Genomic DNA, 17,116 nt, shown 5'->3' with positions numbered 1-17,116 from the left:
TACAGATTTGGCAGCAGGCCCAGATAGAATACAGTATGAAATGTATACAAATTTAAACGACCCCCCCCCCAAAAATAAATAAATAAATAAATAAATAAAGATTTTGAGTGAATGGTTAAATGAAGGTTTTATGTATAAAGAATTATGTAGTGGATACTTAAATTCATATGGAAGAAGGAAGATAGAAGAAAATTAAAAACCTGGAGAACTATAATGATTATAAGATCTTTATGAAAATAATACAAAAGAGATTTGAAACGTAAATGGGGAATAATATAGTAGCTAGCATATATAGTATAAACGAGGAGGATTATTAATGATAAAGAAATTGTGAATGATATTATGAACCGAAAAGAATATAATTTAAGTGAAAAACTTGGGAAATTATGTATGTTAGCATATAGTAATAATAAAGTAAAAATAGATGTAAATGGCTGGTTATGCCAAGAGGTACATATGAAGAGTGGTGTAAGACAGGGATGTCCAATGAGCTGTATACTCTTTGCATTGGTTATGAACATGATAGTGTGTGAAATACATTACAAAATGAAGTAGGCATGGTATGTAACACCTGAAGGGTTAAGAATTCCAGTTATGTTAGCATATGAGGTGGCATTATAATAATTGCAAAAACAAAATTTGGATAAAAGAAGTAATTTGCACAAATAAGTGTTTAGAGATGATATAAATGGCTTTAAATAGAGAAGTAAAGGTTCAGATGATGTAATAAAGATTGGGGGTATATATTTTACTATTAATTACATTTCTGTGTTAGGTATAAAATTTGGGAATAAAGATGTAAGTCGAATTCAGTGGGAAAAACAATAGAAGAAATAAAGCAAATGTCTTTTTTGGAGAACACATAAATTATCATTCATAAAAAAGGCTAATTTGATAAATTCAGTACTGATAGGAAAAATAGTATACTTAGCAAGTGTATTTATGTTGCCAACAGCCTTTGAAAAGGAATTATTGCAGATATTTTGTTTCATTTATATGTTGTTCTAGATTAAGCCCAGTAAAAATAGGAGTTTTGTATGTAAATAAAGAGGAAGGAGGTTTAGGGATAATTAGCCCAGTGGTACATTGTGCTTCATTAAATGTGTACAAAGCGTTAAATGGATAAATGAAAAAGATGAGAGATTAGTGATAAAACTGTGTAAATATAAGTATGATAAATGTTGGGGTATGATCAAAAAAAGTACAAGAGAAAAAAGTGTGTATAAATAGAATGTTACCACGAAAAAAATATTTTTGTGAAAAGTAACGATGATATAGAAAAAGATAGAAAAGTATGGTATATGAATGTAAAGATAAAAATATTACTATGTAAAACCATGAGAAATATAACACATGAAAAAATTAAAGCTATAAAAATAAGAAGCAAATGGTGTAACCAGAAAGTAGAATGTCAAACATTTTTGTGGTGACTGGTAATAGAGAAATTGCCAGTAAAGTGAAATATGCCATATTAAAAGTGAAAAATGTGTACATTGAAGAAGAAGAAACTAAGGAACATATGTTCTGAAATGTAAAAGAGTAAAATAGGTATGGGGAAAATTATGTAAAGAAGATTTTTGTAAGATGTAAAACAAGTGGATATTATAACAATAGAAGTATGTTAAAAGAATAGATAAAGACGTTATTTTGTATTATATGGATTGTACAGAATGAAGTAATAAATGAAATTATGTCTAATGGTAAAACAGATTTTAGCAGCCAACATTTAGTAAAGTCAGATGGTTATAGAAAAAGGAATAGGGTTCTAATAAGGATGAAAATTTGCCATGCTTGTATAGGAAATTATGAATATATGTAAACCTATTTGTATATTTATATATTTGTACATATGTAAATATTTTGTAAATAAGAGTCATTTTGTATATAAATAAAGGACCCCTACTCTTTTCAATAGGTGTCATTGGATCTTTTACATCCACCTGAGCTACCACCAACTCAGTAAGAAAGGATCTCAGTTTGTCTCATCTGAAGGATGACACACAGAAGAGTGCAGCATCCCCGTTATGCTGTGCTGCAGTGTCACAGTCAGTCTGCCTAGTGTGTTAATAGAACCCGCAGCTTTCTGCAACAAAGGAGTGTGTGTTACCTGTTGCACCACTGACACCAATATCAACAGTGGCTTCTGTTGCTGCTGTTGAACAGCCTTCAACAGCTTTCCAGTTTTCACTATATTATCAAGAGTCTGCCTGTACTCCACAAATCTGTATTTTTTCTCCACAAATCTGTATTGACCATTGTCAGCTACCTGAGAAATCTGTCTTGCTACCTTGTTTCCATACTTGTCATAAAAAATTGTAATCCTGGTTTAACACAGAAGTGGGTCTTTATGAAGATGGCAAAGTTAAATGCTTCCCATCTTTTGTTTTTATGCAACAACTGCCTCTTTCCAAGATAAAAGAATGTCTTTTATTCAGTATTACATTAAAAGTTTAAACAAATTGTGGCAGTAAACTTTCTGTACGAGTAGTATAGAACTCATTTGGTAAACATGAGTACCCAGGGTTTTACGTTTACCACCCACCTTAAGATCCTGTAGCAATTTCTCTTAGGTAACCATCATGTCATCTAGTTCACACTTTGTTAGCCACAGGTTTTAAAAAAAATCTTATATTCACTTTTACCCCAGTCTGTCTGTGCCTTATATAACTGTTCATAATACTAGTAGATATAATCGGCTATCATTACAGAGTATCTGTGATAATGTAATCCAGCCTCAGTTTTCAAACTCAGATTAATTATTTGAGTTTTTAGCTGCCTTAATCTTATTGCTAATGTTTTTTGCATAATCAGGTTAGGTGGTAGTTACAAAAATATTTATTTTTCAAAGACTGACTTAAAATTCTGATATTTTTTCTAATAATTTCTTGACATCACTTGACCTTTTTCCATCTCTTCCTAATTCTCCTGCCAGTTGATGCAATTTATTTACATTTATCTATTCTAAAGTAGTGATAGCTTTATTTTATTGTAGAACTTAGTTGGCTTGTGGCATCAACCCTTAATTCACCATCTGAATTCTAAATTGGCTCAGTAACTCCTCATTTATGGTTAGAATTGTAAATAGTTTTCTTCTCCAAGAGTAGTTACTCAAGGTATACTCAAGGATCTGCCTTAGGGCCATTTTTATTTATCATTATCCTGTTATTATTGGCTGACATGAGACCAATAATTTGTTGACAGTTTGTAGATGATACCAAATTAACACAACCTGTACAGGATAACTACAACCACGTTGTACTGCATACCCAATTGACAGGTTAGTATCTTGGTCCAAAAGGCTTGGTATGCATAATAAAGAATATACTTTTGCCATCAATGATTGCATTAGCAGTTGTTTTGATTACTACTGGAGAAGTGTTCTTTAATGTTCAAAAGGCAGTGAGAATTATGCCTCTGATTGTTAGGACAATTTTGGCTACATAGGTCATGTTAACTCTATCACAAGCCTTGATCAGACCTCACACAGAATGAAGTTCATCATACTCTAGGTGCTCAGTTTTAGATCTCAGAAAAGTAGGGATAATTCAGCATAACATTACTTGCAAGAACTCTGCTGTTAACGATTTGTCATATACAAGGAGACTAGAAGCACTGTAGCTGGTCTATTACCGGTTAAAAAGGTGAGATCTTATTAAAATGTTTAACAATATGTAAAATGACTCACTGGCTGCAACTTTGAATCTGACATTTTTAAATCAAGACATAAACACCCATGACGACTGTTTAGTATTACAGCTTGACAGGGAAGAGACTTATAACAAGAATAATGTCCTTTGTGTTCAGGCTGCAAAGCTATGAAGTAAATTACCCAAATGTATTAGACAAGCAAGATGACTTGCTTCTTTTCAATATAGACAACATATCTTTGTAGTCAGCCATAGATTTAAACCCATTTTTTTGTTGGTTACAAAGTTCCTGAAGGCCCCATGGAAAATGAGGTTGTTTAGAACAACTGTAAATGCTGAACTTTGATGTGACCCGACTGTCTTACCAGTTTGGCTATACAAGGGATGTAAACTGTATGAGCTCCCCAACTAGTTTCTGCCAGTCAGCAACTCAGTCCAACTCTCAGGTTGTCATGTACAAAGGCTACAAAATCGTAACTTTCTTCCTTTTCTGAAACTCCTGTAATGTGACTATTTTTCCTGCAGGCTCTGTCTTCATAGTCCAGTTGTTTTTGCTTCACTGTTTCCAACTTATTTAGTATGCAGGCATAATTTTCTTTTATGGTATGGTTCTCATTTTGCAACTTGTTGATAGTATCTGCATGTGAGTTCATAGTATCAATAACTTCTTCCTCTTGTACTTTAGTGTCAATTGTATAAATGACAAGTTGTTCATTCAGTGCACTAGTTTCACTTTTAAAAGTTTCTATTAACCTGACCATGGGCACATCCACAACTACTAACCCTTGTCACAGCCCCGGCTGGCTCTCCATCAACCCTTCAGCTTGATCCCCACTTGCCATATTTTCTGGTTTCATCAAAGACAATTTCTTTATGCCTTTTTTGCTTTTCTGTTTTATTCTTTTGCATTTTAGCACATCTGGACATTAGATTGTCTCATAATGACCTTAAACTACACATATCAAATACTTTACATTTAAAAATATCTTAAACTGAAGTTAATGAAGTTAACTTTAACATTTCTACAGGGGCTAGGAAATACAGCCTCTCACTACAGCACCGTCACAGGAAGTTCCGTATGTCCGCATACTTATAACTAATTTTTACATTTTAACTGTTGTTTTCAGGTTGTTTTATCCTGGGGATTCATTAAAGGGCCTAGCATGAGACATGTGCTAAAAAGGCCAAGCTCCCATAATAGGATAATTTGTGATTGAGATATATGTTAGCCACAATGAGGTAAGATCTCTTTATTGGTTAATTTGCTTGTCTCTGAATCACAGTTGCTACCATGATGTGTAGTAAACTACTGTGAGTGTATGCACTCCCAAAATTCACTCCCCAACACACACAGGTACACATTCAAACACATATACCACAGTTCTCCTTTCTGTCCCCCTGACCTTTCTTCCCTTCCATGGTTCCCTGCAACCCCCAATCATCATAATAGCCTGTTCGCCTTTATGACATATTTGTAGAATCCCTAGTATCTAGCATTCCACCCCCACCCCATTCTCTGTAATAGTTGAAGTGCCATTATGGCACATATCTAGTATGCCATGGTGGCTATTGTGTCCCCCCCCCACCTCTACAATTACTGTAATACTCTTAGGTGCCATTATGGCACTGCCATGTTGGCTAGTGTGAACCTCTTACTCCTCATTCCCTGTAGTGATGTCAGTGCCATTAAGACACTTAACTATACTATTTCCCTTTTGTCTAGTGGCTCCCCTCCACCCCTGATCCCCATACCACTGTCTGTGCTGTTATGGCACTTACATTAGAGTACTCTGTGGTGACTACTAGTGTTTCCCCCCATCCCCATGATCCCTGTACTGATGCCAATTCCAGTGCCAATAAGGCACTTGCATTTAGAGTAATCCCTGGTGTCTGGCTTTTAGGTTGTGCTCAGTACTGTCATTTGGTGGGAATGACCATGCTTATCTACACGCTAAGTGATTTTCTTGAATTGCTCTGCATGTAGATGCCTTCCTGGAGGCAGTTCTATGGGAGAAAGTACATAATGAATTAGCATATACCTCTCCCCTTGATTGCCTCATTAGCATTCAGCATGGCCATGTGACTAGTGCTGCTCAGTGGTGCACATATTTGTGCTAAAGCATCGTACAGCACCATGTTAGGGCAGCTGGTGAATAGCTAAAAGATACCATGCCATCTACATGCAGGTGTAGACATCATTGTAACTTCCTGAATACCCCCATGTTTTGTGTGTTTGCTGTGTTTTATGGGTCTATATTAGTTCATCAAAGGTTCACTTCAGCAAACTTTTCTTCATCGAACCTTAACCTTCGAATGTTCATTTCAGCGAATGTTCTCATCGAAAATAAATTTAAATAGGGAAACTAAGCACTTGACCAAAACAACACGGGAACAGACACCATAGTATGCAAAGCCCACCAAAGTGGGGAGCTTCAACACCCACACCCCCCAACTATATATACCAACTCCGAGATCACACTACAAGTGGAGAAAAGGGAAAATTTGTGCTGCTGGCCATCTGCTCCCTTTTCCTAAGTAAATTTTTTGCGGATATGAATGTTTGCTGAAATTAATGTTCAGTGGTTAAGGTTTAATGAAGAAAAATTTGTTGAAATGAACCTTCGATGAATTAATATAGACTCGTTTTATTGTAGAACTTAGTTTGCATTGACATTCTTAAGTCACTGTTACACCTAAGCATTTCTTTTATTTTAGCTTAAGCTTAATTTCTGTTGTGCTGTTTTTTATTAGAATTAGGTAATCACTTTTATTAAGCTATTACATGTAATGATTGCATATTTCTTTAATGTGGACTGTAGACTTAGTACACACATTTGGGTTTAATTTCCCCTTTTATCGTTACATAGCTGTTGCATCTTGGTTCATTTAACAATCCTTCCATTTTTTGTGGATTTTGTTTATGGCAGAAACCTCCTATTGGATATATCATCTAAGAATTTCAGCCAATACTGCTTAAATAACAGTCTCTTTGTTAGAAAATGAGAAATTAAAAGCCTGATTAAAAGCAATTGTGCAATGAAACTTTGCAGACATGGGAATAACCTCAGAAAGTTGGAATACTGGTAAGCAAACATTAAAGAATTGTTAAGAATATTGAGGAATGATGAGAAGAGTAGAAAATGTCAAAAGTCCTTAGAAAAAAGATAAACATCTAAAGTCAAGGGTCTCTAAACTTGATTATGATGACTTTTGATAATATATTAAGGATTTTGATGTTCATTCAGGATGTCCAAGACTCTAAAAAAACTCATTGATGGCTGTCAGCCTAGATGTTTAAAAAAGCTTTTCATAGGGTGGATTGGGGCTTCTTATATGAAGTACTATTAAAGACTGTTTTCTCAGTGCAGTTTAAAGAGTTACTGTAGATGATTTGTAATAAGTTGAAGTAATGGCTAAACTTTCAGAGGAATTTGTTATCATGAGGAACTTACTCAGACTTCTCAGAGTAGTGGTATTTAGCCACCCTCTGAGTAATCCCTGTTTATGTTTCTGTTATATTCTAAATTGAATTTTCCCTCCTATGTATTGCGTGAACACCTGACCTGCTTGTCAGATTCTATGACATTCTCACCCTTTTCCATACTCAAGGTATTGTATTTGAGAAGTACCTTTTCATCTCAGCACCTGGCACCTACATCTTTCTTAACTACTGCCCCCTGACAGTTGTCTTCCTCTTTAATTCTTTCTTTTTTCAGAATGCTGTGTGGCTCCAGAAATTTTTCCTGGCATCTCTCTGACACCTCCTCTGTTTACTACCACCTAAGCTGTCTGCTCTTAAGATCATTGATGTCTACAAGCACCAAATCATATGCCCAACCTTCCTCTTTGGTAAGCACTTGGTCATTTCCTCCAATTAAGTGATATGTTTAAGTCCTAAAACAGGTTTTACTAAAATTTGGGCTCACTCTTCTCGATTACCAAGGCTCTCAATCTCAATTTATTAAGTATTCAGTCAACAAAACCCTCTTCTCTGTCCCCATACCAGTTCTCATCTTTAGTTCCTGCCCTATGCTAGTACAGCTCTGGTCTGTAACATCTTCCTTTCCACATAACTTTCACCGATTGAGCACCAGGATATGCTGTACTCCTAACCAGCCCTGAAGAGGATAAAGTAGGCATGGGAAAATGAATGGGTGAATTCTTTGTTAGCATTGGCCTCAAGATTTAATTCATGAATGTGTATTTTTCCATCAGAGGTATATTAATTGTTATGTGAGCTACATTACCCCCAAATGTTGCATGTCTGCTGTCTAAGAATGTCTGTTTATTTGTGGATACGTTTTTATCACAAAGATAACATTTTTCATGTTTAATGTGAAATGTTTTACTGGGCTCTTTACAGTTCAGAAGCTGGAGTATATGTCAGCAAATCTTAAAAATAAGAAATAAATGACAAGAAAATTAACAGAGGTATACTTTTGGTTTACTTTTTTTCATTAAAACATGTCAGAAAAACATACCAGTGAAAAAATGAACATTGAATGAATGAGAAAATAAATCTGCTTTATTATCCCAGTACAAGCTTCAGTGCAAAATTTGTTACTTCTGTGACTGTTCAGCAGTTAGGCAGTGTAGAGTAAGGCTAAAAACTGCTAATGAAGTTCACTGTTTAGCCCTAGGTTTGATTCATTGAATATCCATTTGCAAAAACTGTGTTAATGTAAGTCAATGAACCACTTACTGTCCTTTGTTCTGAAAAGACATTTTTGTTCTAGTGGCCTAGTCTGTAGAAAATGAATACAATAAATTGGCCCACTGCAGTCATCAAGTTCATGCTGCTGGTTTAAACAACTTGCTTTTGAAATTTCCCACTACAAAAATGTTGACTCCACATAACTGCTGGAGATAAATTGTTTGAAGGTTCTATTTAGCAAGAGAGTACCCCTTAGGAGGGTTTCATCACCAACCTTTTTCTGTCTGTATATATTGTACGTGAGGATCACTGTACCTTAGGGCAATGACAAAGAAAAACATTTGAAAAAGTACGACTTTTGCAGTTGCATGTTGTGATAACATTTTGGATTGGAATTTCAGCTGGCATATGGTGTGAAAATGGTCGTCTGCAAGAGGTATTAATAAAATTGTAAGTCTTTAAAGGAAAAACATTGTGCAGATCCATATGAATGACTCCTAGTGCTCACCCTCTGATGCAAGAAAAAACAGTCTGAAACACCTTAAACCTCACTCATTCCATCCCTGCACATAGCTGACCATAATAGACTTTCTTATCTGTTAAACAAGAGACTGGTTGTTACAGGTCTCATAATCACTGCATTGTGATGTGAGATGCCAGGGCTTCCAGGATCCTGGCAGTAGGTCAAAGGAAAGGATACGCGTTGTGATCAGAGTCTAACTGTAATTTCAGTGATCATGCCTAAAGAAGCAAGATGTATTTCACTTTAAGGACTCATGGTACTGGAGACTGCACTTAATAAAGAGCCATATACATGAACCATAGCCTCAGGGCTAATAGCAAACTGAGCAAGAATGATTGTTAGAGATAGCATGCCTTCGTAATGAACATGATGAATTCTGATTGTATGTCGGCATTGTGGGTTGGAAGGAGGTATCACCTCTTTTCTTAGACTACAGAACCTTCAAACCACAGCAGCTCACAGCACCAAATCAGGTGAGACAAAAGAAGTTGCAAATAAATGCCAAACTTTATTAGTAGCGGTTAAGCGCTTTCTTCTCCTTCAAGAGACATCATCAGAATAAATTTTATTACAAACCCAGCCCTTAAATACCCTTGCTAAATGATGTCACATGAATCACTTAATTTCATCTTAAAAACACACTACATAATTTATCAAAAAATAAATAAGTAAATAAATGAATGAAACTCACTCATATTATGTTTGACTAGCATTACAAAACATTAAAACACATCTCATATTTGATTTAATTTAATTGTGCCTTATAGGACACTTCAAACCATCTAGCCCATAATATGTTTTAATTTTAAAATACATGCAATATGAACTGCCTCATTTAATCCAGGAAATTGGGTGGCATCCAACCGTAACTGCCATCTCAATTCACTTGCATCCAAGTGCAAGTCTACTATTTTACCCTGAGGGTCCTTTACTATATGATTAATAGCCAAAAACTTAAATAAGTGTGTACCATTGTCTTTAATATGTCTAAATAAAGCATTAGTAATTTTTCTTTTCTTTATGTCATAAAGATGTTCACTGATACGTGTCTTAAATGCTCTGGAGGTCTTTCCTACCTAGAATGCCAAACATTTTTGGCATTTAGTCAAATAAGCCACATTAACACTACTACAATTATAATGTCCTTTTATAGAGATAAAATTGTGTTTATTCAATTTAAACTGCTGTCCTGTTTCAAAGATGTGGCAACAATAATTGCACTTTCCACATTTTGTATTACCTTTAGCTCTATTTGAAAGTCCATGTGCATTTTCATTATGCTCAAACATGTTTTTAAGGGACCTATCCTTCCTATATACAGTACTAGGGGGACACTTTCCAACTTTTGTCCCTACATTCAGGTCAAAACCCAGGATTTCCCAGTTATTAACAACCACCTGGGTGATACCCCCAGAATCCAGGTTAAAAGTAGTTACCTGAATCCCGCTTCATTTCCCCTGAGTCTGTGATTAACAACCAATTCACTTTGCAGCCTGTTATGCCCACCCAAAATTGGTACATAAATACTTTTGTACCTTTTACCTATCACTTCCTCGGATAATTCGTCCAACAAATCCAGGGGATAGCCCCTTTTAACAAACATGTTGACTATAAAACTAATTTCATCATGAAAATGCTCATCATGACTAACCATCCTGGCAGCCCTTACCAGTTAGCCTTTGATAATTGCTCTTTTTTGATGTAAAGGATGGCAACTTTTAAATTCCAAATAGGAATTTGAAAAAGGTGGCTTTCTGTATATCTTAGAATATAGGAGACCATTAATCTTATCAACATTCAACTCTATGTCTAAATATGTGATTTGTTCTTCACTAAAACAGTAGGTGAGTTTTAAGAACTCCACTGTATTGTTAATATAACAAAACAATTAATCTAATTCTTGTTGACTACCCCTCCACAACAAAAAAAGATCATCCAGGAATCTAGTATAATATAAAATTTTGTCCAAAAACTACTTTTCATTAAAAATTCCTGTTCCCAGTATGAAATTACAAAATTTGCAAATATGGGAGCACAGGCAGCCCCCATGGCTACCCCAGTGGCTTGTTTAAAATATTGCCCTTCAAAATATATAATTATTGTTTAAAACCAATTCAATCAGGGCAATGATCTTATTAATGGTGTCCTGGTCATACATTCTACTTTTTGCTAGCTGAACCTCCAACCATATTATACCTTCAAAATGCGGTATAATACTGAACAAATTAACAACGTTCACAGTCACCATAATCAACCCAGACTCCCATTTTATTTCATTCAATTTCTTTAAGAAATGCCATGAATCCTTTGTAATATAATCAAATATTTGTGAGCCTTTCTGTAGACAATGATCAATATACTTGCTCATATAGCAAGTTTTAGATCTATTACCATCTACAATAGGTCTAAAACTTAAATTTGTAAGGCCCTTGTGGATCTTCGGTATTTGGAAAATATTCGGAATCATGGGATAGTCATTTTTTTATATAATTATATTCATCAAGGCTAATTTGACCTTGGAACAACATATCGTCCAATGCTAGGTCTATCTTTCTATAAGCAATGTGTATCTCATTTAAGGAGCTTTCCTCATATGTACTATCCATAAGCAGCACATTCATTTTATTTAAATATTCTACCCTATTCATTAAAACCACTTCGCTCCCTTTATCGGGTTTCATTATGCGCACTGTTTTGTCTTTAACAAAATCATTTAATAAGGCTAATTCACCACTGTTTAAATTACAGTAATCCTCCCTATGGAACTGTTTAAAGTGCTGCCTTATTTGTTTTTCACACATTCTTTCATAAACCTGAATGGAATTATTCAAAGGGGGATTGAAAGTACTTGGTTTTCTTAATAAAACACTTTCATTATCATTTCCATTCACATTTAATTCATTACCCCCTTTACCAAACCATACTTTAAGGTTCAATTTACGGGTAAAGCATTTCAAATCAATTAAAGCATTTACAATATTTCCCCTTCTTGCAGGCACAAAGGTGAATCCCTTGGCCAAAAAAATCAGCATGTGCTGTTTGTACTACTTTAGTGGAATAGTTATATATTTTAAAATCCTTATTACTGTTATTGACTATTCTACACATTTCACCCAGTACAGCAGAATCACTTCTCTCATTTACATTTAGTAATGGGCCGTCAGTTTTATCATTAGAATTCCTTAAAAAGTTAAAATCATCCACTAAAACATTAGAAACAATCTCATTTTCCACATTTAAATTAATACCATCAACCATTTCCACCCCAGAAAGGGCAACCAAACCTTCATATAATGGTGTAAATACAGCATTAATGTTTTGACCTGCAAATGGGCAAATAATTCTGTCATTGTTTAAGTGTTTAACACACTCAGTTTCAGAGCCCTTTTTGCCTTGAGGTAAAACACTAAGCTGCAAACAACTATTCATATTTTCATTACTAGTAGTATTGACATTTGATGAACCAAATAAACTGTCATGGAAATTTACCCAGACAGTCCCCATGTTAACATTTGATTCCATGAAATTAATTAAATTAACATCATATGCACTATCATTCATCATGTCAATAATACAGTCTAAATTTCTTTCGGCATTTTCATCAGTTTCAGGTGCTAAGCATTGCAAATTGTTCACACATTGTCCTTGCATTATATCCGAAGTTAAATTGGAATTAAAACAGGCGCTTTGAACTTTCTTATCAGTGCTAAAAGTCACTTTGTCAAGCATTGCTTCAGTATTCAAGCTGCTTAAAAGGTTAGAATACACAACACCTGCTTCACAATTCACGTTCTCATGGTCACCAAAAAAAATTGTTACATTGTTGTTAATCACAGTTCTACACCAAGTACTCACTTTTCCATTACATTTTCTGTTCACCATACTACCGGGAAACTGCCAAAGTTAATTCCTACTCTTCTTAGGCCTTGCCCCTTGCCTCGAATATTCGTCAGACCTGATGTTGGAAAACTGAGAATACTGGTTCTTCCCCCGAAGCCTTTCTGAACGCCTTATCCCTTCGGAGTAATCCGCTTGATTAACAGACCCCAACAGGGCAACCAAACCTTCATATAATGACGAATATTCAAGGCAAGGGGCAAGGCCTAAGAAGAGTAAGAACTGACTTTGGCAGTTTCCCATTCATATAGTGAACAGAAAAGAAAAATTAGTAACGCTTTATTTAGACATATTAAAGACAATGGAACACACTCATTTAAGTTTTTGGCTATTGATCATATAGTAAAGGACCCTCAGGGTAAAATAGTAGACTTGCACTTGGATGCAAGTGAATTGAGATGGCAGTTAAGGTTGGATGCCACCCAATTTCCTGGATTAAATGAGGCAGTTAATATTGCATGTATTTTAAAATTAACGCATATTATGGGCTAGATGGTTTGAAGTGTCCTATAAGGCACAATTAAATTAAATCAAATATGAGATGTGTTTTAATGTTTTAAATGTTTTATAATGCTAGTCAAACATAATATGAGTGAGTTTCTTTCATTTACTTATTTATTTTTTGATAAATTATGTAGTGTGTTTTTAAGATGTAATTAAGTGATTCATGTGACATCATTTAGCAAGGGTATTTAAGGGCTGGGTTTGTAATAAAATTTGTTCTGATGAAATCTCTTGAAGGAGAAGAAAGCGCTTAACCATTACTAATAAAGTTTGGCATTTATTTGCAACTTCTTTTGTCTCACCTGATTTGGTGCTGTGAGCTGTTGTGGTTTGAAGGTTCTGAAGTTTCAGTTTGTGGTGGTGTCTTTTCTTAAACTAAATGAAGACGTTTTTACTCATGCTTGTGCCATTTTCTCAAATTGTGCAGTGAAATCATAAATGGGGTACCAAAAGCTGACTTTGGTGTGCCCATTATCAGCTGAGAAGCTCTGCTGGGTTCATTTCAGTTTGTTTTAAAACACCTTTAATGAATAATAACTTGTGACATAGGTAAAGTATATAAATGTAAACAAACCATATAAACAAGTTCAGATTTACAAACATTATACATCACATATATCACATATATTCTTAACCCGCGGTGGTGGTGCTGCGGTAGCGTTGTCACCCCACAGTTAGACGTTGCCCGTTCGATTCTCAGTTAGAGCATCTTCTGTGTGTCGACATGCGTGAATGGGCATTCCTTCGTTGAAGGTTGTGCGTTAGGCCCAGCAAGCCAGCACGTGAAAGTGTACTGCCAGTCATTAGCGGACCGGAGTTCCACTGTGGCGACCCCTAACCGGGAAAAGCCGAAAGACAAAAGAAAAATACATCACATATATTCTTCTATACAGTATAATCACTCCAACATTATATATGTATTTTTTAATTCTTGCCTTCTCTTAAACCTCATTCCTCCACCAAAACATTTTTTTTCTGCATGCATTGTTCTCAATTTTCCATTTTTTTCTATGTGATTTATTCCTAGCTTTTGCTAAAGATTCCACTTCCTGTTTTTTTTATCTCTGTCACAATATCCACTACTTCAAGTATGGTTGGTTTAGACTTTGATTTATATTTCTTAGTAATTGCCTTACTGTGTCTGGGCAAGTCAGATCTTGTATCCTAGCTCAAAAAAAAATTCTTATTTACATTCATTTGCTCACCCAATATTCCTGGCAGAGTATTCTGTCGGGTATTTTTAAAGTCTGCCAACTCATTACACTGTAAAAACATCTATTCATTCTCAGGTACTTCTTTCTTTTCCATCACATCTCCAACATTGGCCATCTTCTTGAAGAAAAATTCTTTGGAGTCTGCTTGTGGTATAAAAGTACCTGTGCAAACACTTCCAATCAAAGATCTTAAATTTTCTATATTTTGTTGTATATTTGGGGAGCCATGCATATGTCCTTCCATTGTTTCTTTGTGAATTGCTTATATAATCACTCTTCCCAATCATTTTTGACTGCCTCTGATTGATTCCTTTAGTTATTGTGCAGTATCATATGACCTACTAATTATCCAATTTTTAACAGCAGCTTCTGTTGTAGATTCAAGATTTCATAAGCAGTTCCCAAAGAATCAATGGGAGGCATATGTATGGCTCCCAAATTTGCAGCAAAATCTAGAAGTAGTAAGACTTTTGCTTGGAAATGTTTGCATAGGTACTATTATGCCCAAAGTACACTCCAGGGACTTTTTCCTCAGGTAGGTGACAGATGTGGGCAGTGTAATAGGGAATAAAGAGGTACCTGGGAACATATGTTCTTGAGGTGTAATGAGTTGGCAGACTTAAAAAAAATTCCTAACACAGTACTCTGTCAGGAATACTGGGTGAGCAAATGAGCATAGCTAAGAAAGTGATATTTTTGAGCTGGGATATCGGATCATGATTGTCTAGACATAGTAAGGCCTTGTTAAGTTTAATTTGGGTAGCTGACAAAAGCAATTACTAGAAAATGGAAATGAAAGTCTAAACCAACAATACTTGAAGTAGTGAATATAATAATAGAGATAAAAGAAAAGCAAGTGGGATCTTTAGAAAATGGTAGCAGTAAATTACTTTAAAAAAATTGGAAATTGTGGGAATAGTACAGGCAGAAAAATGTTTGGAAGAGAAATGAGATTTAACAGAAGGCAGGAATTGAACAATGCATGTAATGGTATTTTGATTATATTGTACAAAACAATATATGTATAAATGCAGATTTACCTATGTCACAAGTGATAATTCAATAAAGGTGTTTTTTTAAGAAAAGAAAAGTCCCACCAACAACAGTGGTATTTTTTACATCCTCCTCCTCTCCAGATTATCATTGTTCTATTAATGTTGTCAGATGTTTTCCTTCCCTGTACAAAACCATAATCCATATCTATCAGTTTTGGCAACACCTTTGCCATTTTTTTAGCCATTATAGACATAAGCACTTTGTAATCATGGTTAAAATTGAAATGGACCTATATGAAGATGGATTTGATGGGTTTTAACTGTCTTTAGGTATTAAAGCCACCACAGCTTCTTTTCCAGGGTGTTGGTGCTTCCTCTTCTTTTAAAATACTGTTAAACAGAGCCTTCCAGATCTTTATCACTTTCTTCCCTCCAAACATCCATAGGAATACCATCTGCTGCTATACATTTTCCTGTAGATTGGTTATACAGCTTCATTTTATCTCATCTCCTTCTACCTTGTGTTAATTATTTAGCCTCGTCTACCTGTAACTTTGGCATATTTAGGTATTCCATAAACATTTCCATTTGTGCTTTTTCTTGATTTCCTTTTTCTCTGCTTTATACAAATTTTCATAAAATTTCCAAAATACCTGTACATGATCTTTGGTTATTTTTCTTGTTATAGGCTGTGCAAGTTTGGCAACAATCCTTTCTACTTTCTATTGCTTAAGTCATTGTGCCAAAAGTTTTTTTTTGCTCTAGAGTTATCATCAAAAAACAGTTGCTTAGCAGTAGTCTTTCTAAACTCATGCATGCTATACAGGTACTCCCTTATTTTCTGTTTAGCACGCTGCAATTTTGCCTCTTCTTGATATGTGAGATTCCCCTTATTCTGTAGTACTTTAACCTTTGTTCATACCCTCTAAACAATTCATGTTACTTCTTAACCATATCTCTTTTTCTTTTATTTCTACACTATTTTTAAACTCCACTTTCATTTTATCCCACTCAATAGCTATAACTTCTGGAGTACCTCTGTTTTCCCTAATAACTCCCGAATATTTCTCCTACCCATTCCTTAAATTCCTCCCTCTTTAACAGATAGGTGGGGAAGCACCATTCTCATTTTTACTTCATTGCCCTGAAATGTTATGTTGTTATTGGAGCATGATCCAAAGAAGTTATTGGATATGTGTCATAGTTCTTAATTAAATGCAGATGTTGCTGTGAAATATAATTTATTTCTAGTTTAGAGCAGTTGTTGCACTTTGAGGAATAATAGGTACATTTTCATGCTGAATTCATGTCTTCCATACCAAATATTTTTTTTATAAACTTCTTCTGAAATGTATTTATTTATTGGCATTTGTATACTGGGAAAGTCCGCTGGCTGAAAAGAGCCCATTTTCAGAGGAGGCCCGGGGGGAAAAGCTCCAGCTTCAGTATACAAAGCAGTCAATCAAAGCAATAACTGCAATATAGTTACCACAATAAGTCATAATATTTACAAGAGGTGCTGCAGTTTGGCAAAAAAAAAATCTACTCTCTTTTGTTATAGTTTCCCTTCTAGGCTCCTCATATACCTTCCCATTGTTGCAAATCAAATTCCAATCACCACCTATAAATAATATCCCCTGCTGAAAGCTGGTTACTTCTCCCAAAATTTTCTTAAACTCCAT

The 17,116-nt window shown here is 35.0% G+C and overlaps 1 protein-coding gene across 4 annotated transcripts in view; it reads left to right on the top strand.

Annotated features, from left to right (window-relative positions):
- Nucleotides 1-17,116, top strand: part of FIG4 (FIG4 phosphoinositide 5-phosphatase) — a 3,828,182-nt gene that overhangs the window by 3,760,767 nt on the left and 50,299 nt on the right. The window contains exon 24 of one of the 4 annotated variants that reach the window (XM_044066794.1): nucleotides 7,364-7,496. The exons of the other annotated variants lie outside the window; for them this stretch is intronic. Within the exon in view, the coding sequence (XP_043922729.1) occupies nucleotides 7,364-7,496 (133 nt within the window). The remainder of the gene's footprint in view (nucleotides 1-7,363; nucleotides 7,497-17,116) is intronic. 4 annotated transcript variants of the gene reach the window in all.

Source organism: Protopterus annectens, chromosome 1.part0 (genome assembly GCF_019279795.1).
Source record: "Protopterus annectens isolate FY-2018-M chromosome 1.part0, PAN1.0, whole genome shotgun sequence".
NCBI lineage: Eukaryota > Metazoa > Chordata > Ceratodontiformes > Protopteridae > Protopterus > Protopterus annectens.
The sequence above is the reverse complement of the archived record's forward strand: the minus strand, read 5'-3'. Positions and strand labels throughout refer to the sequence as shown.